The sequence below is a fragment of the Henckelia pumila genome, chromosome 4 (assembly GCF_033568475.1).
Source record: "Henckelia pumila isolate YLH828 chromosome 4, ASM3356847v2, whole genome shotgun sequence".
Taxonomy (NCBI): domain Eukaryota; kingdom Viridiplantae; phylum Streptophyta; class Magnoliopsida; order Lamiales; family Gesneriaceae; genus Henckelia; species Henckelia pumila.
This window is the reverse complement of record NC_133123.1, coordinates 159,470,359-159,496,598: the sequence shown is the minus strand read 5'-3', so window position 1 is coordinate 159,496,598 and position 26,240 is coordinate 159,470,359. Positions and strand designations below refer to the sequence as shown.

Below are 26,240 nucleotides of genomic sequence, written 5' to 3'. Positions count from 1 at the left end.
GGTGATTTACATGAAGTTGTTTATATGCAACCTCTACCCGGTCTTCGCCGACAGGGGGAGAACATAGTGTGTCGGCTCAACAAATCTCTTTATGGACTCAAACAAGCCTCAAGAAATTGGTTTTCCACATTTTCGAATATCGTTCAACAGGCTGGTTTTCAACAATCAAAAGCTGATTATTCATTTTTCACTAAGGCTCAAGGTACATCTTTTACATCAATTCTTATATATGTAGATGATATACTTCTCACAGGTAATGATGCACATGAAATGAAACGCCTCAAAGATTCCCTTCTCAAACGCTTCCGCATTAAAGACCTTGGAGACTTGAAATATTTTCTAGGTATTGAATTCTCCCGCTCCAAAAAAGGTATTTTTATGTCTCAAAGAAAATATGCATTTGATATTTTGCAAGATTCAGGGCTCTTAGGTGCACGTCCTGAAAATTTTCCAATGGAGCAAAATTTAAAACTTATACCCACTGATGGATCATCTCTAAATGATCCAACAAAATATAGAAGACTAGTTGGTCGATTGATTTATTTAACAGTGACAAGGCCCGACATTGTTTACTCTGTTCGCACTTTGAGCCAATTTATGCAGGAACCTAAACTACCTCACTGGAATGCTGCCATTCGAATCCTCAAATACATCAAAGGTACACCGGGACAAGGACTACTACTTTCTTCCAAAAACAACCTAGAGCTGAAAGCCTTTTGTGATTCAGATTGGGGAGGGTGTCATACTACAAGAAGATCAGTCACAGGATCTTGTATTTTCCTTGGAAATTCTATTATATCATGGAAATCAAAAAAGCAAGCCACCGTTTCTAGATCATCCGCAGAAGCCGAATATCGAGCCATGGCTAACACAACTTTTGAGTTAACTTGGCTGCGTTATATACTGCATGACTTAAAGGTAGATCAAGCAACTCCTACACCATTGTTCTGCGACAATCAGGCAGCTTTGTACATTGCAGCGAATCCAGTTTTTCATGAGCGCACCAAGCACATAGAAATAGACTGTCATATTGTACGAGAAAAAATGCAAGCTGGAATGATTACTCCATCCTTTGTGTCTTCAAACTCGCAGTTGGCTGATGTATTTACGAAGGCATTAGGAAGGGATCAGTTTGTGAAATTACGCAACAAGTTGGGACTTCACGACATTCACTCTCCAACTTGAGGGGGAGTATTACGAAATATCCGTCGATTTATATTATATTAGATATATATTTACGAATTTACTTTATTTGTATTCCTAAATTAGTGTATGTCAAATCCCACAAAAAGAGGATCGCGACATAATAGCCTTAAATCTAGTCTACCAGTCATTCCTTTATGTATATATTGATAATAAAAGAATAGACATCTTCTGCTGCATAATCTTGTTCGAACATTTGTTGCTTGCCCATTTATCTTCTTTTGTCAATATTCAAGAAGCGTCGCGCTTTCTCCCATCCCAGATGGTATCTCCACCAATTCATGACACCATCGGATAATGAGGCGCTGGAGGCTTGGAAAGTGGTTGGAATCAGCTTTCCAATGCTTCAAGTCCAGTTCTTCCAGTACCAAAACTTTTAGTTCACGGAACTCGTTTTCATTTGGTTCCCACTCTGTCCCTACACAAGCGAGATCCTTCAGTTTGAGAACTTCGAGATTGGGTAATGAACCTACGATTGCCAAATCATGCCATGCTATTTTAACCCCACCCAGAGTTAAAGTCTTGAGCGACCGCGGAAACTGAAACCTGAATTTTGAACGATATTTCAAGTTCACATATCGTGTTAGTTCTGGAATTACGCATATCTTCAATGCTTCGAGTTGATTTAGGTTGCCAAGATTCTCGAGTTGGTAGTCCGACCATTCATTTCCTATCAAGCTGCTCAAATCATATAAAACACTGATTTTCTTGATGTTCGGAATGCTCCGCAACATTTCCTTGCTGAATTCCAAATTCCATAGCCCTGATAGAGTCTGCAGGTTTTCAAGAAATATATGTTTTTTGACAAAGTCGAATTTAGCAGCGGTCGGACAGAGCAGTTGAGTTCCTTCACACCTCACATGCCTTAAATGTGTCATGATCCAGATTTCTGCTGGTAAGTCACTAATCTTTTGATAACAACTTCGGAAAATAATTAAGGTTTGGAGATTCCATAATTTTGTTATTGATGCAGGTATATCCCCATCACAAAGCAAAGCCATGTAGCGTAAATTCACAAGCTCCAAAACTTGAGGTGGAAAGTAACCAAACCATACTTGAGAAGCATCCAGTACCTTAAGAAGTTTGAATCTTAAGAACAAATTGAAGTAAATATAGCTTTGATCCACAGAAACGAAGGTGCGAACGTAGGAATTGGTAGATGATATGGAGTCAAAATGAAACGGACTATGCACCAACTTTTCTACTCGAAGAATGCTTATACGGCGCTCACTTGCTAAAATTGTCGGAAATAGATCGGTAGGGCTCTCTGTTATTTGAAGAAACTTCTCGTGCTTTGCTTCTTTTACACAGAAGTCTAACAAGAGATCATGGATCCTGAAAGCCCTGATTTTTCCTTCTGAGTTCTTAGACCTTAAAATTAGACTTCTGTCAAGGAGTTCTTCCACACATCTCTCTGCGACCTCTTCTGCGACTTGGCCATGAACTTGTCTCAGAAAACCCTCAGCAACCCACATCTTTACGAGTTTGGAAACGCGGATCTCATGACCTTTTGGGAAAATTGCCATATAAAGGAAGCAAGCCTTCAAATATCTAGGTAAATAGTTGTAGCTTAATCTTAGTATCTCTGAGCATTGATCGTCACCTGAAAACATGAGTGAAGTTACATTGTCGGCCACGGATTGCCACACCATTGGCGTTTTCAATACCTTCGAGAGTAATCCACCAATGACCACAATTGAAAGGGGAAGTCCTTGACAATTTTTTGCGACTGTCTTCCCAATTTCTTGTAAATTAGAAGGACAAGGTTCATCACCAAAAACCTTAGCACACAGTAGCTCCCAACTATGAACAATACTTAGTAAAGAAATTTGATGAAGAGTCCCAGAAGGACTAGCATACGCAGCCACATTGGCAATCCGAGTAGTCAACATGATTCGGCTTCCAGTTTCGTCATCTGGAAACATCCTTTTCAATTCATCAAAGACCCTAATATCCCAAATATCATCGATGATGATGAGGTACCTTCGACCCTTCAAGTTTTGGTACACATCAAGTCCTAGTTGAGCACTCTTAGGCAATATATTCATCGAGGCCAGCATGCTTGACATGATATCTCTTATACTATATGATTGAGATACAGTGACCCAAATGTGAACGTCAAATTGATGTACAACATATGGATCATGATAAGCATGAGTTGCCAAAGTAGTCTTACCGATGCCTCCCATCCCAACAATCGAGATGACCTCGAGTGCAGATGATTGCCCTATGAGTTGATCCTTAATATGCATCAAGTACTCGCCAAATCCTACCATTAAGTTCTTGGTAGAACTTGATGAATCCTCACGCAAAGCATTCGGAGGTTCTTCACAGGTCTTTATCTCAGCTTCCTTTAAGGAACGTTTTACAGTTTTGATCTCCAACTCCATGTGTTCCTTAATCTCAGTCACCTCTCCACTTAAGGAATCAACTTGCTTCATCATAGGCTCGATTTCCATTTGCCAAATCATTTCCTCCGTACACAGATTGCTTAAATGGAGATCCATGGTATCTTCTGCTTCATATGCCGCATCTCGAATTCTTCTTTCCAGAAATGTTACTTTTTCATTGCTTGCATGGGATGGATGTTCTTCCAAAAACCCCTGCAAGAGTTCTAGTTTATCATGGAAGGATTCAATATGTTTCTTCTCACGAGGTCTGAAAAATATACATGGGTGAAGGAGGATTTGCTGAAGAGTTAGCTTAAGAGAATTTATAGCAGCATAAGCCATCTCAAGAGCTTCTTTCAGTTACATACCAGGATACAAATGGAAGTCTGGTCGTAAGATTTAAGCTTCAATGCAATAAAAGCATAAGTTGCTATCATGTTGTGAGTAGTTTTCCACGTTCAATGTGAATAAATGGAAAATTGTTCATCGTTCACACTTAAGCAGCCACACACACTAAAAGAATTCAAGTTTTTCATGGAAGGATTCGATATGTTTCTTCTCACGAGGTCTGATGAATATATAAGGGTGAAGGAGGATTTGCTCAAGAGTTAGCTCAAGTGAGATTATAGCAGCATGAGCCATCTCAAAATCTTCTTTTAGTTACATACATACCAGGATTAAAATGCATGGAGTTAAGCTTGGTTCTATGGTTCAAGCTTCAATACACAACACAATTCAATGTGTTATATGATATTAATTGGTTTGGACATTAATTTTTGTCATTTGTTTCGTACACTTTTATGGAATCGTTCAACGTTTACACTTAGGCAAGGCAGCTCCTTTTTTTAATCGTAGGAGGAGACTTCTTGGGAAACCCCTGGTATTTACTAGCATCGAATAAAATAGTTCGGTACAATAATTTTTAGTGGCTGTCTTAAGAACCATGTAAGTTTAATTATCAAAATGTTAAGATGAATAATTACGAATAAATATGCAGTGGAATTAAAATAAGGCAATAAAAAATTATATATTGTGCACAAGTTCCCTTATGACAAAAGTTATTGCTAGGATAAGATAATATTTAATTACAAAATAATCATATCAAATCTATCAAAGTTAGATATCTTTAACACAATGAGAAAAACTAGCAACACTCTAAAATCAATTCAAGATCGAATACGAAAACTAAATAGTGTAAAATAAATAAACAAATATCGATCTCTATATGTTGAGATATAACAACTACACCCGAAATACTATTAGATTAGTATAGGAAAATCAAAGATGTAAAGTAAGAGAGTAACAAGTAAAACCAGAATGATCCTCTGGAAGTAGTTGACATGAAGTAGTGTTCCTTTGTTTCTCAATCACTGTGAATCACCACCACTTGATCAATGCTGCACCGAGTCTTTTTGTATGTATGATGTATTCTCTCTTGTTCTCCATCCTTCACATGTACACATATTTTTCTTCTTATACTTCACGCTTCATTCTTCAACTTGCAACCTGTTGATTTCTTTCCTTTTTATCAGGGTCGATTTTAATAATTTTTGGGTCTGAGTCTAATTTTAAAAAGAGGCCCCTAAATCAGAATGTGTGTTCATATTTTTTTAGACTAATAACAAATTTTCGATTTAAAATGCGCAATAGTCAAAATATTTCTATTTTAATTGCGTAATAAGATCAAACATGTACAAAATGATCACTATATATAACAACTTGTCTGACAGTTTAGAGATAACAATATTAATCAGATTGTTTAGTAATCTTTTTTCTCAACTATATAATAACATAACCAATTCATTAAATCATTTCTTATGGCATGGTTTATTGAAATTTTTTTTTGATGAGCTTTAAATTTGAGAAACTTTGTTTTGCACTTGCTACTCTAACAAGTATAGTCAACAAGATTTTATAAGCCATGTGAGAATTTAAAAAATATCCATCTAATTTTTTTCAAGTAATTCACTACATCAATTGTTGATTTTGTTTCTCTTGATAATTAGGACTTCAAGAATGTCAACTTCAAAAATATATCGTTCTCTTTAATATCAGAATAATCTCTATGTGTTAGACAATATGTATTTGTATTTGTTCAATTACACTACTATTCAATAAATTTAGTGAATAAAAAAGGTTTTTTTTGTTTATATTGGGCAAAAAAAAAAATTTATATTGGAAAAAAATTATCAAGAGACCTTGAAATAATAAACTTCATAAATATATTTATCAATAGACTCATAAATAATAAAAAAAGTTTATACTAGGTATTAGGCCAAGAAAAAATAATTTTGTGTGTTATGATTTATGAATGAAAAAACCCCAAAAATAATAATTTTATATCGGATACATATACACTTTTATATAATATATATTTAAAATTATAGGTCCAGAAAAAAAATGGGCTCGAGTCAGACGACCCTTCTATCACCAAATAAGAACGATCATGTTTTTTTATCGAACCCTGACGAAATGAAAATTACTAATTGGGTGTTAGTAAAAATAAATGATATATATAGATAGGCATTCTTAACGGTCCCGGCGGTCCGGTTCCGGTCTGTCCAGTCCCGGAACTGGTCGGAACCGGTCATGAATCGGTCCGGTTCCGATTAGCTTGGAACCAATTCGAACCGGAACCCATTTTTATGGGTTCCAGGCCGGTTCCTGTCCGGTTCCAGCCGGTTCTGGACCTGTTCCGTCCGGTTTGTATTTTTGTAAAAAAAATATATATATTTGTTTCTAAATCGTCTCCCCCGCTTTCAGCTTCGTCTCTCTTGTTTGTGATGTTGCAGATGCCAAGCAATATGCCAAAAGTCCCCTACTAACCTAAAAATCGATCCTTATATATCTTATATATCTCCAAGAGTTCATGAATTTCAACTTTTCTTCCCACTTAATCGACCAAAATTTCCCTTTTTTGAATCAACGACTCGCGCCTAGGCGTAAGAAAAGTCACGCCATGGCGTGAAAATCTATGTTCTCACTTCTTCAAAATCATCGGTTTACGCCATGACCAAAATCGAAGACACGTTTACCGCCACGATCACCACCACGGTTTGAAGATGATGTCATTAATTGTAGAGAAAGTAGAATTTAAATAAATATATATTTAAGATATAATTATAAAAAAATTATAATTTAAATAAGTATATATCTTTATAATAATTTAAATAAGTATATATTTGAGATATAATTATAGAGCAAGTAGAGTAGAGAATTGAGAGCAAATTGTTGTGTCAAAATGATAAAAACTATCTACTATTTATAGTTAATTTTAGGGTTTAAAAATATATTTTTTTTAATTGGCCCCCCAAAGTGCAATTAAACCATGATGGTACAATTGCCAACGGCTACAATTTGTAGCCAGTTGGCAATTTTCTTTTTTTTTTAAAAAAAATTTTTGACCGGTTCCGGATCCGGGTCGGATTCGGTTTTTTCCGGATTCGGTTCAGGAACCGAAACCGGAACCGGACGAATATGAACCGGTTCAATCCATTAAGTAATGGATTGGTCCCGGTTCCGGGTCCGGTTCCTCCATACCGGATCCGGTTCCGGGTTTATTTGGTCGGGTTTGATTCGGTTTCGGGCCGAACCGGACCATTAAGCATGCCTATATAATATATATAGATGTCAATGTATATAATCAAAGTATAAAAACTAAGTCAAAGAAAGACAAAACTTATTATTAAAAATTAATTCATGGAAGGAAAATTATTAAGTAGAAATTATGTCTTTTATTCCAAGACATATTTTCCTTTTTAATCTGATGCGTCTTTCATGATCCTACGAGCAGGCACGGGAATAGAATAAATTTGTCGAAAGCAGAAAACGATATTATTTCATGTAGGACACATTAAAGTTATAAATTAGTTGGAAAAAAAAAATTGTCCATTAACTTATATTTTTGTATTGGTACCCCAACGTTTAGTTTTTGGGTATTTTGGTCCAATTACTGATGTGGCACCTAAAAATGCTGACGTATCTAGCGCCACGTCAGCAACTAAACCAAAATCAATGAAATTTAAAAGTTATGTATCAAAACCAAAATTTGAAAAGTTAATGTACAAAAAAAAAATGGACAACTTATTAGAGGAAAAAAAAAACATTTCCCCGATTAATTGCTTCGATAGGGTCATCTATACCTGAAAGCTTGGAAAAACAAACGGTTAAGAAGATGTTTGACTGAACTTAGTTTTGGAGCTTATTAGTTCTTAAATTTTGTTTGGTAAAAAATTTTCCAAACAGCTTATAAACTATCAAAATAAGTTGTTCGACGGCTTATAAGTGTGTCCTTATTTTTTTGAAAAAAATTATTATTTTAACATTTTATCTTTCTAAAATATCCTCTAATATTTTCGTAAATCCTCATCATATCCTCCACAAATTAACTATTAATTTTGACAATAAAAAGATATTATAATATCAAATATATGAACATTTTTTTAATTATTAAAAATGAATTTTAAAAAACACTTTTTTTAAAAAAAAATAAAATAAAATCCCAACAACTTATAAGCTCTTTTTTTTAACAAGCCTATCCACAAGCCCTATAAAATACCTCTTGTCAGAAGGCAAATTAGTAACTTGAAAATCATCGTTTCCATAGCTAAGTTGCGTCTTCCGTATTTCGCTTGCTGAAACCCACACAGAATCCTCACACTCATCCAACCCAATTCTGGTAAGTGTCATGCTTTCTCCCAACCCGGACGGTATCTCCACTAAGCTGTAGCATCATCTGTCACGCCCCGAGACCGAGACATGCCACCGGCGTTGTTTCAAATTCACACAAATTATAAAACAACCAGCCTCGTAGTACAGTATAAACCAAACCAGTCTATTATCATAAATAAATTCCAAAACATCGTCTTTACAACTCGATAAATCCAAAATAACAAAACAACTGCGGAAGCGTCTAAAAACTTAATAACAAAATATTAATGCAAAAATCCCAATAATAAAAATAACGAAATTTAGTCTTATTGATCATCTATCACCATCCCCAAAACATATCTTGTTCACGAACTTCTACATCATCATCTTCATCATCTGGGAGGGAAAAGTAAGGGGTGAGTGATTTGGGAAACACTCAGCAAGTGGGGGCCGTTCGATACATGTAACAAATATATGCATAATCATAGGAACACAACACATCATGAACATAAACATAAACATAACTCAATACTTAGGACATCGGCCATAACATCATCATGATACATAAGCTTTCAACACATGAACATAAGCACTGAAATTCACCTCCTTTCCATGATTTAATGTCTCCTATATGTTAATCCTCTAAGGAGCGAGACCATGTCCAATATGTTAATCCTCTATGGAGTGAGGCCATACAACGGTTACAATCCCACCGTATAAGGGTCATAGCATTACCATATCCATTCGAATCATAACAGTGTTTGACAACATGCATGACAAAACATGAACCAACATGACACGAATAAAAGACACATGCTCGAACGAATTTTGGAAACCAAAATACCATGACTCATCAATAAATATTTTTAAAATCACGTCAATAAATATACATACAAAAGCCCACTTACCGTAGATGTTTGCGTGTGAATTAAATACTTGAATTGGTACTGCAACCTTGAAAATTACGAGAGCAAAATTCAAAAAAAACTTTCGAAAGTCAGCCTTGCCCTTTCTCGAAATTGGTGTCTACTTAGCCAACTTTGCACTTTCTGTTTCCTAATTCCTTATATTTCTCCACGTGGATATCAAGAGAAATCAAGAGAAAGTGGACAAAATTTAGATCCTAATGATGGCCTGCTTGTCGAAACTAGGGAGGAAAAATTTGGCAGCCTTTGAATCCCTATTGCTAGCCCCGCTTTGTTTTTCTCGAAAATAAGGAGTGAAAAGTGGGTAAATTTCTAAGCAAAATTTAGAGTCTTGGCGTTCGAACTAAGAGAGGAATTGTAATAGGATTTTTGGAGAGGTCTTATGCATTTATATAGGCGAGGTTGGACAAGATTTGCGGCTGACATGGGATGATTTGTTGCACTAATTAAAAGAATTAAATCAGCCTTGATTTTGAAAATTGAGGAAGAAAATCTGACAATACACTAACTTTATTTAATTGCTGAAAATATAATGATTTGTATAAAAAAACTCAATCTCGAAGAAAAGGAAAGATTACCTCTTCCAAGTTTGGAAGATCATTCCTAAATAGAAAAACTTGGAGGCCAAGTTCTGGGTTTTCACATCCCTCCCTCCTTATGAGAAGTTTCGTCCTCGAAACTTGAGTTAACTTGCTATTAGGGTTTGCTAATCTACATAGTTCCGTCAGTTCTTCAGGAATAAGCCCTAACTTCTTACGAACCTCTTAGATGTAAACAAATGTGTGGCACCAAAATCAAATGAAACATTTGTAGACACATTGTTGATTAGAATGGTACCTGCCAAGACTTTGTTCGCACCGCCTGCTTCTTCTTGAGTAATGGCATAGACACGAGCACTGAGTTTATTTTCCTTTGGTTGGCCTTGAGTAGTAGTACTAGCATTTGGTCCTGTCTTTGACTTCATGGGTTCGGGACATTGAGCAATTCGGTGTCCCATTTTTCCACAGTTGAAACAAGCGCCATTGTTCCGACGACATTCCCCTTCATGTCGGAGGTGGCAGGTGGGGCATAGCTTGATGTGTGGATGATTTGGAGCAGAAAGGGTGTCCTTGGATAATTAACCAGAATGGTTTGGACGCTTGGACACATGCCCGTTCGAAGAAGATTGGCCAGAGAGAGGTCGTTTGTTGTTGAATTGATTTTCTCGACGCTTGATATCCGATTCAGCTCGGATGGCTGCTCCCATAAAGTCTGCAAAGTTGGCAGGTTGATAAACCGCTAATGCAGACTGGATTCTGCTGCTCAACCCCTTCTTGAACCGGTGCAACTTTAGCTCATCATCTCCCATAATAGTTGGGGCGTAAGACCCGAGCTCATTGAACTTGGAGGTGTACTCCACCACTGTCATATCTGAAGATTGCATGAGATTTTCAAATTCGCTCAATTTCTGTATTCGAACCTCCGCTGGAAAGTACTGCTTCAAAAACGTAGTACGAAACTGTTGCCATGTGATTGGTCCCGCCGCTAACATGGCTGGTGAGACAGCTTCCCACCACTTACGTGCTTTGTCTTCGAGGAAAGGTATCGACACCTCTACTTTAAGTGCTTCAGGGACTTCAAGTAAACGTAGTTGGTCCTCCATCTTCTTGATCCAATTTCGTCCTGGGTCAGCATCTCCCTTAAACATTTCAATTCGGTTCTTACGGAGCGATTCATAATGGAATTTGACTCCATTTTGACCAGGTGGAGGAGGTGGCGGATTGCAATTTCCTTTGCCGTTGCCATTTGTATTTCCCATCCCTTGGAGGGTCGTCGCCACTATTGTTGCGATAGCCGCAAGGTCTTCTCTGCTAAGACTGATTCCTGGAGGTGGATTCGCATTATCCCCATGATTGTTGTTGCGTGTTCTTGGGGGTTCCCCGGCCATTTCCTACAGTAAAGGAGTTCTAAGAGTTTGTCGAAACACGATACTTAAAGAAGAAAGGAAATAGCGGAATAAATGAATCAATAAATACTCCAAAGGAATAAAAGTTATTTTATTGATTCCCAAAATATCATGAAGGTGAACAAAACAAGCTAAGTCTCAAAATTACCAAGATATCAAAATCATGCTGAATAAAAATCAAAACAATGCTGAATAAAAAGAACTAATCTAGGTAGTAGCTCTAGTGCGAGGGATAGTCTGAAAGAGTGGGTGCCCGGTTATCCAACTTGTGGCTAAGGGCTTTTATGACTCTATGTAAAACAATCTTTTGTCTAATATAATTTACACTTTTATAATGGTATTGACTTTATCTTTCTTCATATTGTTATATTATGATATACTATTGTTGTTTTGATAAAGACCTTGAATATACTATAGTGTATGTAAGATGTGGTAGCACATGGGGATGGCTATCATGAAACACATCTTATAGTCACTGTATATTCTAAACTGTTCCTAGTCAATTGAGCCGTCCGCAAATAAGGATAAGGATCGCTCGAGATTGAGACTAGCATTTGCGATGCCGAGTACCATGTTTCATTGGTATGGAACATAGAGATGTTCAAAGCATGCAAATGGATATTCATATGATGAATGATCGAACTACCCTATTCGGACATTCCAAGTGATTATCACTTATCGAGTGGATAAAGTCCGCGGTTTTGGTTGTACACCATTAGTCCTTATTACTTGAAACATCATTGAGACTCTATATGCTAGTACTTTACTTTGACTCGTTTACCGACTCTATTGGGGTCATCAGGTGTCGGGATTGGGAACAGTTACGACACATATAGGAGTCGATGCTTTGTTGTCAAGGATTCACCACATACTTGCGAGTGTGGATATCCTATGCGATCTGAGGAGATATAAGTGTGACGAATCTCTGGCCAGAGTACATGATGTGTTTTAGTTTAATTGGTTATCCTAGTAACACATGCGATGTCACTATTTGATCTTCAAGATGTAATGCATAGTTATCGAATCTCGAACGACTCTCGATATACCAATGGTTGTTGATTCGATCGGGATATATGGATGAAGGGACCGTACTGTACGCTAACCAAAATCTACTAGTTCTTGCAGGCACTATCAGTAATACCTAGGGAATCATGGGGCGATGTTGCTAGACGCTCTTACCATGATTCGATGGGTAGGTCAGAAATTGTTGTTCCGAGTCACAAGGAGTTGTGAGCCCACGGCTAGCTGTATTCCTGAACCATTAAGGGTTACACAAGTAATGGATTACTAAAACCCCGTAGAGATAGTTAAATTTAAAGAGTTAAATTTAATGAAAGAGAAGTTGGACTTCTTAACTAAAGGGAGTGAGATTTTCTAAAATGACATAGGGATGGGCATTTTTGGAAATCACTGAATTCGGATTCAGAAAAATTATCTTGACTCTAAAAGATGCAGAAATGGTTTCTGTGCACATTGGTAAAATCAGTTTATCAATCGGAGTCACGATGAATTTTATATTAATTTCTATAACAACGGGCTTGGCTTGTTGGGCTTAAGTTATGGATTGTGGGCTTTAAGGAGTTAGAGTCCTGATACAATTATAACTAGAAATTATCTATAAATAGAGGTGTTGGGTTCGAAAATCACACACATTGTGTCTTATAATTTTCGAACACTGCATAAATAATTCTAAGGGATTTTTCGAAAATTCCTTGCTCCTTTTGAGAAAATTCGGATTGTGATTTTTGTGAAAAATTACAATTCTGAATTAACAGATCATATCTGTTTATTCTCTACGCAAAACTTCTGATTGATTTCTAGTTCAGTCAATCAGAGGGTTTCTGTTTTCTGTTTGTGGACCTTATTCCGGTGATTGATCGTGACGCCATCGGTTCCCGGGATTTACAAGAAGAGCAGATTAAATTCTGTTGGAGTCCATAATCTCGTTTCGAGATTTAAGGTAAAACATTAATTGTGATTATTTGTTTTACTTGTATGAATTTAATCGTAAAAGTTTTGATACCCAGATATGGAATCGTTCCATATTAATAAAAATAAATTTTTAAACTTCCGCTGCACCGGGTATCAATTCTAATTGATCTGAACACCGTTTTCCACCAGTGGTATCAAAGCCAGGTTGCTCAAATCAAACGATTAAACTAATCGATTGTACAAAATTTTTAAGCCTCGGTTTTTGAAACAAAACAAATTTTTTAAAATTAAATTTTTGACGGGCGAAACACGGGCAGCGATTGTCGCTGCCCAAGGCAGCGCACGACGCTGCCCAGGGCAGCGATCGTCGCTGCCCAATGGGCAGCGACGGGCTGCCCAGCCCGAGCCCCGGTCGGGGCACGGGCTGCCCGGGATTGTCCCGGGCAACCCGGAAAATTAAAATTTTAATTTTTTAAAAATTTTGAATTTTTGAAATTCGAGTGTTTGATCCGATCGAAAATTGTTTTTGATTAGATCACGAGGCATCGGATCAAATTGTTCGAGTCCGAAATTTTTAAAATTGATTTTTGGATAAATTTGAATTTTTGGAAAATTCATAAATTTTATCCGTTAAATTAAATTTTATAAAATTAATTATTTTGGTACAATTGATGATAAGATATGATCTTATGGATGGATAAGATAAAATATGATTTTATCTTTTAAATTATGATGCCATTGCATGTTTATCCAATTATTTAATTATTGAATTAATTAATGGATAAAGGATGATCGATTGCCATGACCAATGTTTTAGGTGTATGTTAGGTGATTTACATTTGTCTTATTGTTGTTGGTGTTTATTAATGGGCTTGGTTTATAGCCCAATATGATTGTCATATGTAATAAAAGTGGGCCTGGCTTATGGCCCGTTCCCACCCCTAAAAATGTATCCCATATTTGTCATCGAAATTTATTTTAAATTTATTAGACTTAGTGGGAGACAAAGATTTGAAGAAATGGTGGGCCCAGCAGACAATGAAGACCGAAGAAATGTAAATTGGAAGCACAATGTAATAGGATTGCATTGCATACTTGCATATCACCTAGGATTGGACTTAGACTCGTGATTGGCAACCACAGGTCGAATAGTTAATGGGATCGATCATCCTTTAATAATATATGATATTATTGATGTATGCATGTTTAGACATAAATTGTATGAATCCCGCAAGCATACATAAATTGCATGATGAGACAAATTTTAAAATAAAATCCCTCATTTTAAATATGATTTAAAATTGATATCAAGATAAACAAAAGGGAATTTTAAATATTGTTTAAATATTCCTACCTTCCATCAACGATCAATGTATGTGATGCTACCCGCGGATACGGTCCGGCTCATATTATTGGGGGGGCCCGTTCGTCGGAAAGCTGTACATTGGATCGACACATGTTGTAAGTTGGGTGGAACTCCCATGGGATTGGCTCATATTATTGGGGATCCACATGGCGACCGTCCATCACAACTTAATATTGATGGGTCATCTTGACATGTCACAATAAACGACGTTATATTATTGGGCCCTTATTGGACATGAGGTAAAAACATGGAGGTTGCTTTGGAAGCAATTGGGCTCTACCTTTTGAAAATTATGGTTGGCTGATATTATTCGGGACCATAGTTTGTCAATTGGACTCCATGTTCCCACTAAAGAAAATGTTTCTCGTTTTCACTAGAGGGTAGTAAAATCGTCAAAATAGTGGGAGTGTAATTCATAAAATGAAATTCGCCATATTTTATGTCTTAGTAAATTAATTAAACAAATTACTGATTATTGTCTGTTTCCTTTTCAGTATTATATTACGATGAATCCACGCAATCCACTATTTTCAATTCTCGAACAAAATAAATTAACTAGCGCAAACTATACGAAATGGTTCCGTAAGTTAAAGATTATTCTTACTTCGGAAAAAGCTTTCTACGTGTTAGAAAAGCCGCCTCCGAAGGAAGCCCCGGTTAATACAAGTCCGGAAGAGTTGGCCAAACTTGATTTATGGTGGGACCATGATATCAAGGCCAAATGCGACATGCTGGCTTCGATGTCTGATGAGTTTCAAAGGAAATTCGAGGATGCCGTGAATGCTGCTGACATTCACAAGAACCTCAAGGAACTCTTTGGAGCTCAGTCAAGGTCAGAGAGGTATTCCACCGTCAGAGAGCTCAAGACGAGCCGCATGCGAGATGGGACTTCGGTCCGTGAGCATGGGGTGCGCATGATTGGGCTCATTGAAAAGTTGGTAACACTCGACTTGACTTTGGAGCATGAACTTAGCGTGGACTTGTTGCTTCTTTCACTTCCTTAGTCGTTTGACGGTTTTGTGATGAACTTCAATATGAACAAGATAGAGGCCACCCTTGAAGAGATGATCAATATTCTTGTGACTTATGAAGCCACACTAAAGAAGGATAAACCGGTACTCTTGGTTGGCTCCTCTTCTAACTCTAAGAAAGGACCAAGTGGAAAGGGTAAGAAACGTTCTGCCCAGCCCAAGAATATTGTACCAAATAAGAAGGGAAAGGTCAAGGCTTCAATTGAGATAAAAGATGAAAACGTTTGTCATTACTGCAAGAAACCCGGTCATTGGAAACGTAACTGCAAGGAATACCTCGAACAGTTGCGAACTGCAAAGGTTATGTTTTACATTGAAATAAATGTTTTGCTTAATACTTCTTCTTGGGTATTGGATACCGGATGTGGATCTCACATTTGCAATGATTTGCAGGTAATGAAAAGAAGTCGTAAGCTAAGGATGGGTGAGACCCAGCTAAGGCTCGGGAATGGTTCTAGAGTCGAAGCCAAAGCTATAGGAGACATTTATTTAGTTTTACAGAACAATTTTAAGTTATTTTTCAGAGATGTTTTATATGTTCCGGATTTGATCAAAAACATTATATCTATTTCTATGCTTGATAGAGATGGTTTTTCTTGCAATTTTGTAAATGGGATTTGCAATATTTACAAGAATGAATGTTTGATTGGAAATGGACAACTTGAAAATGATCTATATAGCCTAAAATTAAAAGACGTTCCAATTAATTATGTTGATAAATCGGTAACAACAATTAAAAGGAAGGACGATAGTCAAAACCCGGCAAACCTTTGGCATGCTAGGCTAGGTCATATTTCCTCAAGGAGGATGAACAAGCTAGTGGGAGAGGGCATGTTTGATATGTCTGATATTAACTCTCTACCTACTTGTGAGTCCTGCCTAAAGGGAAAAATGACTAAATCTCCTTTCAAAGGGAAACCTGAGCGTAGTCAAAATCTGTTGGATTTGATCCATACAGATGTTTACGGTCCATTTAGGATTGGTACTAAATGTGGCAACACCTACTTTATTACCTTTACTGATGATCATTCTAGGTATGGGTATTTATATTTAATGAAATATAAGTCTGAAGCATTTGAAAGGTTCAAAAAATTCAAGGCTGAAGTAGAAAACAAACTAGGTAAAAGTATTAAGGCACTTCGATCGGATCGAGGTGGAGAATACTTAAGTACCGAGTTTTTGGACTATCTAAAAGAGAATGGGATTCTCTCACAGTGGACTCCTCCTATGACACCTCAGCTTAATGGTGTTTCGGAGCGTCGCAATCGAACTTTGTTGGACATGGTTCGATCCATGATGAGCTTCACTGAGCTCCCACCTTCGTTTAGGGGCTACGCGCTTGAAACGGCGCTATTGTTGTTAAAAAACGTCCACACTAAAGCAGTAAATAAAATACCATACGAGTTATGGAATGGCAAAGCTCCTAAGTATTCGTACTTGAGGATTTGGGGATGTCCTGCTTACGTGAATCAGACAGTGGGAGATAAGTTGGATAGTCGATCCTCCTTATGTTATTTTGTGGGGTATCCGAAGAATTCAATCGGATATTATTTCTATCATCCTAATGAAACAAAAGTGTTTGTTTCAAGGAATGCCACCTTCTTGGAGAAGGAGTTCTTATTGGATAAGAAAGGCAAGATGATGGAACTCGAAGAAATTCAAGAAGAACCCGAGATACAAAATAGCGATCCTACACCTCAAGAATCATCACAAGACACGCCTACTACTAGGAGATCCGAGAGGACTTCTAGGCCTCCTATTAGATATGGTCTTCTTCTTGAAGGGGATCAAAGTGAACCCGACATTGGATGTGATCCAAGAAACTTCAAGGAAGCAATTTCTGATGCGGATTCAAATTTATGGCTTGAAGCTATGCAATCGGAAATAGATTCGATGCATTCTAACCAAGTTTGGTCTTTAGTAGATCCTTCCGATGGAATTGTTCCAATTGGGTGCAAATGGATCTACAAAAGAAAGCTTGGGCCTGATGGAAAGGTATTGACCTACAAGGCACGATTGATGGCAAAAGGTTATACTCAAAGACAAGGAGTTGACTATGATGAAACCTTTTCACCAGTCGCAATGTTCAAGTCCATAAGAATCCTTATTGTCATAGCAACATGGTATGACTATGAGATATGGCAAATGGATGTAAAGACTGCATTTCTTAATGGAAACATTAAGGAAGAGATCTATATGACGCAGTCTGAGGGATACACATCCATGGGAAGCGAGCATAAGGTATGCAAGCTTCAGAGATCAATCTATGGTCTCAAACAAGCATCAAGAAGTTGGAACCAGAAATTTGATGAAACAATAAAGGATTTTGGTTTCATCAAAAACCCAGAGGAACCATGCGTGTACAAAAAAGTAGTTAAGGATGCGGTGACATTCTTAGTACTTTATGTTGATGACATTCTACTCATGGGGAATGACGTAGGGATGTTGCAGTCAACAAATATATGGTTATCAAGTAGATTCTCGATGAAGGATTTGGGTGAGGCCTCCTATATTCTTGGGATACAGATCTATAGAGATAGATCTAAGAGAATGATAGGACTTACTCAATCAACCTACATCGAAACCATATTGAAAAGGTTTTCAATGGATGGGTCCAAGAGAAGACATCTACCTATGTGTCATGGAGTTTCTTTATCCAAGTCTATGTGTCCCAAGACTGACGAAGAGATAGAGAAGATGACACACATACCATATGCGTCAGCCATTGGTAGTATCATGTATGGGATGATATCTACCAGACCGGATGTAGCCTATGCTCTGAGCGTCACGAGCAGATATCAAGCCAATCCCGGTCAAATGCATTGGAAAGCCATGAAGGATATTCTTAAGTACTTGCGAAGGACTAAGAATTTGTTCATGATTTATGGAGGGAGAGAATTGAAGTTGGAAGGCTATACCGACTCTAGCTTCCAATGTGACGTGGATGACTCGAAATCAACCTCTGGATTTGTATTCATGCTCAATGGCGGTGCTGTATCTTGGAAGAGTTCCAAGCAAGACACCACAGCGGATTCCACCACTGAGGCAGAATACATTGCAGCATCAGCTGCTGCTAAAGAGGCGGTTTGGATAAGGAAATTCATCCAAGAGTTGGGTGTAATTCCTGAAGCTGTTGGTTCAGTCTCGGTGTACTGTGACAACACGGGTGCCGTTGCTCAGGCAAAGGAGCCAAGGTCTCATCAGAAGTCCAAACACGTACTGAGGAAATACCACATCATCCGGGAGATTGTGGAAAGAGGAGACATCAGTGTCGAGAGAGTGGCCTCTACAGACAATATCGCTGATCCGCTTACTAAGCCCTTGCCAGGACCATTGTTTGACAAACATCGTGAAGCAATGGGATTACGTAGTATGACTAGTTGGCTTTAGGGCAAGTGGGAGATTGAAAGAGTGGGTTCCCGGTAAGCCAACTTGTGGCTAAGGGCTTTTATGACTCTATGTAAAACAATCTTTTGTCTAATATAATTTACATTTTTATAATGGTATTGACTTTATCTTTCTTCATATTGTTATATTATGATATACTATTGTTGTTTTGATAAAGACCTTGAATATACTATAGTGTATGTAAGATATGGTAGCACATGGGGATGGCTATCATGAAACACATCTTATAGTCACTGTATATTCTAAACTGTTCCTAGTCAATTGAGCCGTCCGCAAATAAGGATAAGGATCGCTCTAGATTGAGACTAGCATTTGCGATGCCGAGTACCACGTTTCATTGGTATGGAACATAGAGATGTTCAAAGCATGCAAATGGATATTCATATGATGAATGATCGAACTACCCTATTCGGACTTTCCAAGTGGTTATCACTTATCGAGTGGATAAAGTCCGCGATTTTGGTTGTACACCATTAGTCCTTATTACTTGAAACATCATTGAGACTCTATATGCTAGTACTGTACTTTGACTCGTTTACCGACTCTATTGGGGTCATCAGGTGTCGGGATTGGGTACAGTTACGACACATATAGGAGTCGATGCTTTGTTGTCAAGGATTCACCACATACTTGCGAGTGTGGATATCCTATGCGATCTGAGGAGATATTAGTATGACGAATCTCTGGCCAGAGTACATGATGTGTTTTAGGTTAATTGGTTATCCTAGTAACACATGCGATGTCACTATTTGATCTTCAAGATGTAATGCATAGTTATCGAATCTCGAACGACTCTCGATATACCAATGGTTGTTGATTCGATCGGGATATATGGATGAAGGGACCGTACTGTACGCTAACCAAAATCTACTGGTTCTTGCAGGCACTATCAGTAATACCTAGGGAATCATGGGGCGATGTTGCTAAGCGCTCTTACCATGATTCGATGGGTAGGTCGGAAATTGTTGTTTCGAGTCATAAGGAGTTGTGAGCCCACGACTAGCTGTATTCCTGAACCATTGAGGGTAACACAAGTAATGGATTACTAAAACCCCGTAGAGATATTTAAATTTAAAGAGTTAAATTTAATGAAAGAGAAGTTGGACTTCTTAACTAAAGGGAGTGAGATTTCCTAAAATGACATAGAGATGGGCATTTTTGGAAATCACTGAATTCGGATTCAGAAAAATTATCTTGACTCTAAAAGATGCAGAAATGGTTTCTGTGCACATTGGTAAAATCAGTTTATCAATTGGAGTCACGATGAATTTTATATTAATTTCTATAACAACGGGCTTGGCTTGTTGGGCTTAAGTTATGGATTGTGGGCTTTAAGGAGTTAGAGTCCTGATACAATTATAACTAGAAATTATCTATAAATAGAGGTGTTGGGTTCGAAAATCACACACATTGTGTCTTATAATTTTCGAACACTGCATAAATAATTCTAAGGGATTTTTCGAAAATTCCTTGCTCCTTTAGAGAAAATTCGGATTGTGATTTTTGTGAAAAATTACAATTCTGAATTAACAGATCATATCTGTTTATTCTCTACGCAAAACTTCTGATTGATTTTTAGTGCAGTCAATCAGAGGGTTTCTGTTTTCTGTTCGTGGACCTTATTCCGGTGATTGATCGTGACGCCATTGGTTCCCGGGATTTACAAGAAGATCAGATTAAATTCTGTTGGAGTCCATAATCTCGTTTCGAGATTTAAGGTAAAACATTAATTGTGATTATTTGTTTTACTTGTATGAATTTAATCGTAAAAGTTTTGATACCCAGATATGGAATCGTTTCATATTAATAAAAATAAATTTTTAAACTTCCGCTGCACCGGGTATCAATTCTAATTGATCTGAACAGCGTTTTCCAACATAGTCATCTTCCAAAAATGAAGAAGAATGAATTAAGATCAGAATTTAAACTGATGAACAATTTATCATAGGTTACTCATGCAGTATTGATATCAAGCGAAATTTTCGGACAAATTTTCCAAAAATGGAAATTTTTGAGATTATCCTAGGATTGAAACAACTGATCAAAAGAAGTATGAAACAATCAACGGAATCAAATTTCGAGTTTTCCACGAAAAGTTATAGGCAAAACAAACATTTCCAAAAATAGCAAAAACGTGAATTCGAGGGTTCAAACGACCGAATTAGGGATAAAAGCGTCACTAAGGGAATTCGAGTCAGGATACGCTAGGCTTGGGTCAAAATTTGACAACGTCAAATTTTTTGGTACGGAATCCCATCCGGATTTATGAACCTGGCGGCTTTGATACCACTTTAATGTCACGCCCCGAGACCGAGACGTGCCACCGGCATTGTTTCAAATTAACACAAATTATAAAACAACCAGCCTCGTAGTACAGTATAAACCAAACCAGTCTATTATCATAAATAAATTCCAAAACATCGTCTTTACAACTCGATAAATCCAAAATAACAAAACAACTGCGGAAACGTCTAAATACTTAATAACAAAATATTAATGCGAAAATCCCAATAATAAAAATAACAAAATTTAGTCTTATTGATCATCTATCACCATCCCCAAAACATATCTTGTTCACGAACTTCTAAATCATCATCTTCATCATCTGGGAGGGAAAAGTAAGGGGTGAGTGATTTGGGAAACACTCAGCAAGTGGGGGCCATTCGAGACATGTAACAAATATATGCATAATCATAGGAACACAACACATCATGAACATAAACATAAACATAACTCAATACTTGGGCCATCGGCCATAACATCATCATGATACATAAGCTTTCAACACATGAACATAAGCACTGAAATTCACCTCCTTTCCATGATTTACTGTCTCCTATATGTTAATCCTCTAAGGAGCGAGGCCATGTCCAATATTTTAATCCTCTATGGAGTGAGGCTATACAACGGTTACAATTCCACCGTATAAGGGTCATAGCATTATCATATCCATTCGAATCATAACAGTGCTTGACAACATGCATGACAAAACATGAACCAACATGACACGAATAAAAGACACATGCTCGAACGAATTTCAAAAACCAAAATACCATGACTCATCAATAAATATTTTTAAAATCACGTCAAGAAATATACATACAAAAGCCCACTTACCGTAGATGTTTGCGTGTGAATTAAATACTTGAATTGGTACTGCAACCTTGAAAATTACGAGAGCAAAATTCAAAAAGCACTTTCGAAAGTCAGCCTTTCCCTTTCTCGAAATTGGTGTCTACTTAGCCAAATTTGCACTTTCTTTTTCCTAATTCCTTATATTTCTACACGTGGATATCAAGAGAAATCAAGAGAAAGTGGACAAAATTTAGATCCTAATGATGGCCTGCTTGTTGAAACTAGGGAGGAAAAATTTGGCAGCCTTTGAATCCCTATTGCTAGCCCCGCTTTGTTTTTCTCGAAAATAAGGAGTGAAAAGTGGGTAAATTTCTAAGCAAAATTTAGAGTCTTGGCGTTCGAACTAAGAGAGGAATTGTAATAGGATTTTTGGAGAGGTCTTGTGCATTTATATAGGCGAGGTTGGACAAGATTTGTGGCTGACATGGGATGATTTGTTGCACTAATTAAAAGAATTAAATCAGCCTTGATTTTGAAAATTGAGGAAGGAAATCTGACATTACACTAACTTTATTTAATTGTTGAAAATATAATGATTTATATAAAAAAAAACTCAATCTCGAAGAAAAGGAAAGATTACCTCTTCCAAGTTTGGAAGATCATTCCTAAATAGAAAAACTTGGAGGCCAAGTTCCGGGTTTTCACATCATCGAATGATGAGGCGCTGGAGGCTTGGAAAGTGGTCAGACTCGGCTCTCCAATGCTCCAACTCCAAACTTTCAAGTACCAAAACTTTTAGTTGACAGAACTCGTCTTCATTTGGTTTCCACTCCGTCCCTACGCATGCATTATCCTTCAGTTTGAGAACTTCAAGATTGGGTAACGAGCCTATAATTCCCAGTTCATGCCAAGGAATTCTAACCCGACATAAATTTAAAGTTTTAAGCGATGCTGGAAAATGAACGGTGAACTTCGAATTTACAGAGCAACTTGGGTCTGGAAATACACATATCTTCAATGCTTTGAGCTGATGGAAGTTGCCAAAATTCTCAAGTTGGTAGCACGACCATTCGTTTTCTATCAAACGGCGAGGATCATAGTAAACGTCGATATTCTTGATGTTTGGAATCCTCCGCAACATTTCCTCTGTAAACTCAAAATTCCATAACCCTGAGAGAGTCTGGAGGTCTTCTAGAAGTACATGATTTCTGTAAATGTCGAATTTGGCAGCTGTAGGATCAAGAAAATTAGCTCCGTAACACCTCACATACCTTAAATGTGACATGATCCAGATTTCCACAGGTAAGTTATTTTTCCCCAATATACCCAAACCTAGAACCATAATTAAGGTTTGGAGATTCCACAGCTTAGTTATTGAAGCTGGTATATCCCCATCACAACACAAAGCCATGTAGCGTAGATTCAAAAGCACCATAACTTGACATGGAAATTGAGAAAATGCTACTTCAGTAGCATGTAGTACCCTAAGAAGTTTGAATCTCAAGAACAAATCTGAGGAAGGTGGCCATCGTCCCAAAGAAACAAGCGAGCGAACACATGAAGTGGTTGACATGGAGTCAATATTAAACCGACTGTGCTCGAACTCTTTAGCTCGACGAATGGTGTAGCTAAGAGAATGAACATGACCCTGAATGAGCGAGCCAGGAGCATGAGATTGCACGCTGGAATGACGAAATCATTCTGGGCTGATGCAGTTAACACTGCAGCGTATCTGATCAACAGAGGACATTCGGTACCGCTTGGTTACAGAATACCTGAAGAAGTCTAGAGCGGAAAAGAAGTAAACCTTTCTTTCTTGAAAGTGTTTGGATGTTTATCATATGTTCACATTGATTCTGCTAGCAGAACAAAACTTGATCCAAAATCAAAGAAGTGTTTCTTTATTGGTTATGGAGATAATGAGTTTGGTTATCGGTTCTGGGATGACCAAAATCGAAAGATCGTTCGGAGCAGAGATGTAATCTTCAATGAGTATGTGATGTATAAGGACAGGTCAAGCGTTGGAGCTGGTGATGAATGTCCTGAAGTCAAGAAGACGGATGAAATACCATTGATGGATATTCCTGTGAATGAGTCGGAAACCAGTAACCAGAAAGATAAGGAAACTGTTGCACAAGATGATGAACCAAAAACTCCGGAAATTGAACTCAGGAGATCTTCTAGAACAATCAGACCACCTCAGAAATACTCGCCAATACTTCATTATGTTTTGGTGACAGATAAAGGTGAATCGGAGACCTTTGAATAAGCGATGCAAAATGATGATTCAATCAAGTGGGAGTTAGCCATGAAAGACGACATGGACTGCAAATATAATAGAGAAGGCATGAGCTGATGTATTGACTGTGTGAAGCCATGATTAAAATCAAGTCTTCAAGTGGGAGATTTTTTAGGTGGCAAATGATGGTGATTGGTTGAAGTTGGGATGATGGCAAGTGGAAGTAGGGGAAGCAATTAAATGCATAGGCATTTAATTGACGCATAGAGGACGCGTGAAGGAGAGCTCTTTCCCCTTCAGTTTAGATATCCAAAATCGAGAGAAAAGATAGATAAGAAACAAAGAGAGTTCTTGGTATTTTTCTTGAGTGTTCTCTTGTGTGAGTTAGAGAAATTATTTTCTCGGTAATACTCGGGATTTGGGTGGTGAGAGATATAGTGTTTTGTATACACTTGTGATATTTATTCGGTTATAAATATTTGCAGCAGCTCCGTGGACGTAGCCTATATTGGGTGAACCACGTAAATCTTTTGTGTTCTTGTTGATTATTTTATTCCGCAATTATTATCGTCATGTTTGCTCCGACATAATCCATAACACAGAGTTCTTCTGAGACTTCAAAATCAGGCTTCTATCAAGGAGGTTTTCCACACACCTCTCTGCCGACTCTTCTAAGCTTCGACCATGAGCTTGTCCCAGAAAACCCTCAGCAACCCACATCATGGTAAGTTTGGAAACACTAATCTCATGATTTTTTGGAAAAAATCCTGTGTAAAGGAAGCATGCCTTCAAATATTGAGGCAAGTAGTTGTAGCTCAGTCGTAGTATAGCGTAACATCGATCATCACTTGAAAACACAAAGGAAGTCACATTTTCAGCAACAGATTGCCACACCTCTTTTGTCATCTCTAACTTTGAGAGCAATCCGCCAATTACCACAAGAGAGAGGGGAAGTCCCCCACAATTTTGTGCAATTGTCTTTCCAATTTCTTGTAAATCAAGAGGGCAAGGTTCATTACCAAAAACTTTAGCACGTAGTAACTCCCAACTACGATCATTATTCAGTAAAAAAATTTGATGAAGAGCCCCAGAAGGACTAGCATAAGCAGCCACATCGGCTATCCGAGTGGTCAAGATGATTTGGCTTCCAGTTTGGTCATCTGGAAACATCTTTTTCAGGTCATACCAGGCTTTAATATCCCAAATATCATCTATTACGATGATGTACCTTCGACCCTTCAAGTTTTGGTACACATCAAGTCCTAATTGATCAGTACTCTTAGGCAATTTATTCATCGAGTCCATTATACTCGACATGATATCTCTTATGTTATATGATTGAGATACAGTGACCCAAGCACGAATGTCAAATTGATGTACAACATATGGATCATTATAAGCATGAGTTGCTAATGTACTCTTACAGATACCTCCCATCCCGACAATTGAGATGAACTCGAGTGCAGATGATTGCCCTGTAAGTTGATCCACAATCTGCATCAAGTACTCATCAAATCCCACCATTAAGTTCCTCGATGAATCCTTGCATAAAGCATTCGGAGGTTCTTGGCATATCTTTATCTCCTCTTCCTTACAGGAAAGTCGTCTTATTTGTTTGATATTCTCAATCCCCATTTGTTTATTAATCTCTGCTGCCACCTCTCCAACTATGGAATCAACTTGCTTCATCATAGGCTCAATCTCCATTTGCCAAATCATTTCCTTTGAATTACACAGATTGTTCAAATGGAGATCCATGGAATCTTCTGCTTCATAAGCTGCATCTCTGATTCTTCTTTCAAGAAAAGTTGCGTTTTCGTTGCTTGCATGGGAGGGATGTTCTTCCAAGAACCGCTGCAAGAATTCAAGTTTTTCATGGAAGGATTCGATATGTTTCTTCTCACGAGGTCTGATGAATATATAAGGGTGAAGGAGGATTTGCTCAAGAGTTAGCTCAAGTGAGATTATAGCAGCATGAGCCATCTCAAAATCTTCTTTTAGTTACATACATACCAGGATTAAAATGCATGGAGTTAAGCTTGGTTCTATGGTTCAAGCTTCAATACACAACACAA

General features: G+C 37.6%; 1 protein-coding gene across 1 annotated transcript; it reads right to left on the bottom strand.

The window, feature by feature from the left end:
- Positions 1 to 1,427: 1,427 nt before the first annotated feature.
- Positions 1,428 to 26,240, bottom strand: LOC140862201 (putative late blight resistance protein homolog R1A-10). Its single transcript, XM_073265207.1, has 2 exons — positions 25,825 to 26,240; positions 1,428 to 3,614 (listed from the first exon to the last, which is right to left on the bottom strand). Exons 1-2 carry the CDS (start codon positions 26,146 to 26,148, stop codon positions 1,428 to 1,430), a joined length of 2,511 nt encoding a protein of 836 aa, XP_073121308.1. The 5' UTR covers positions 26,149 to 26,240.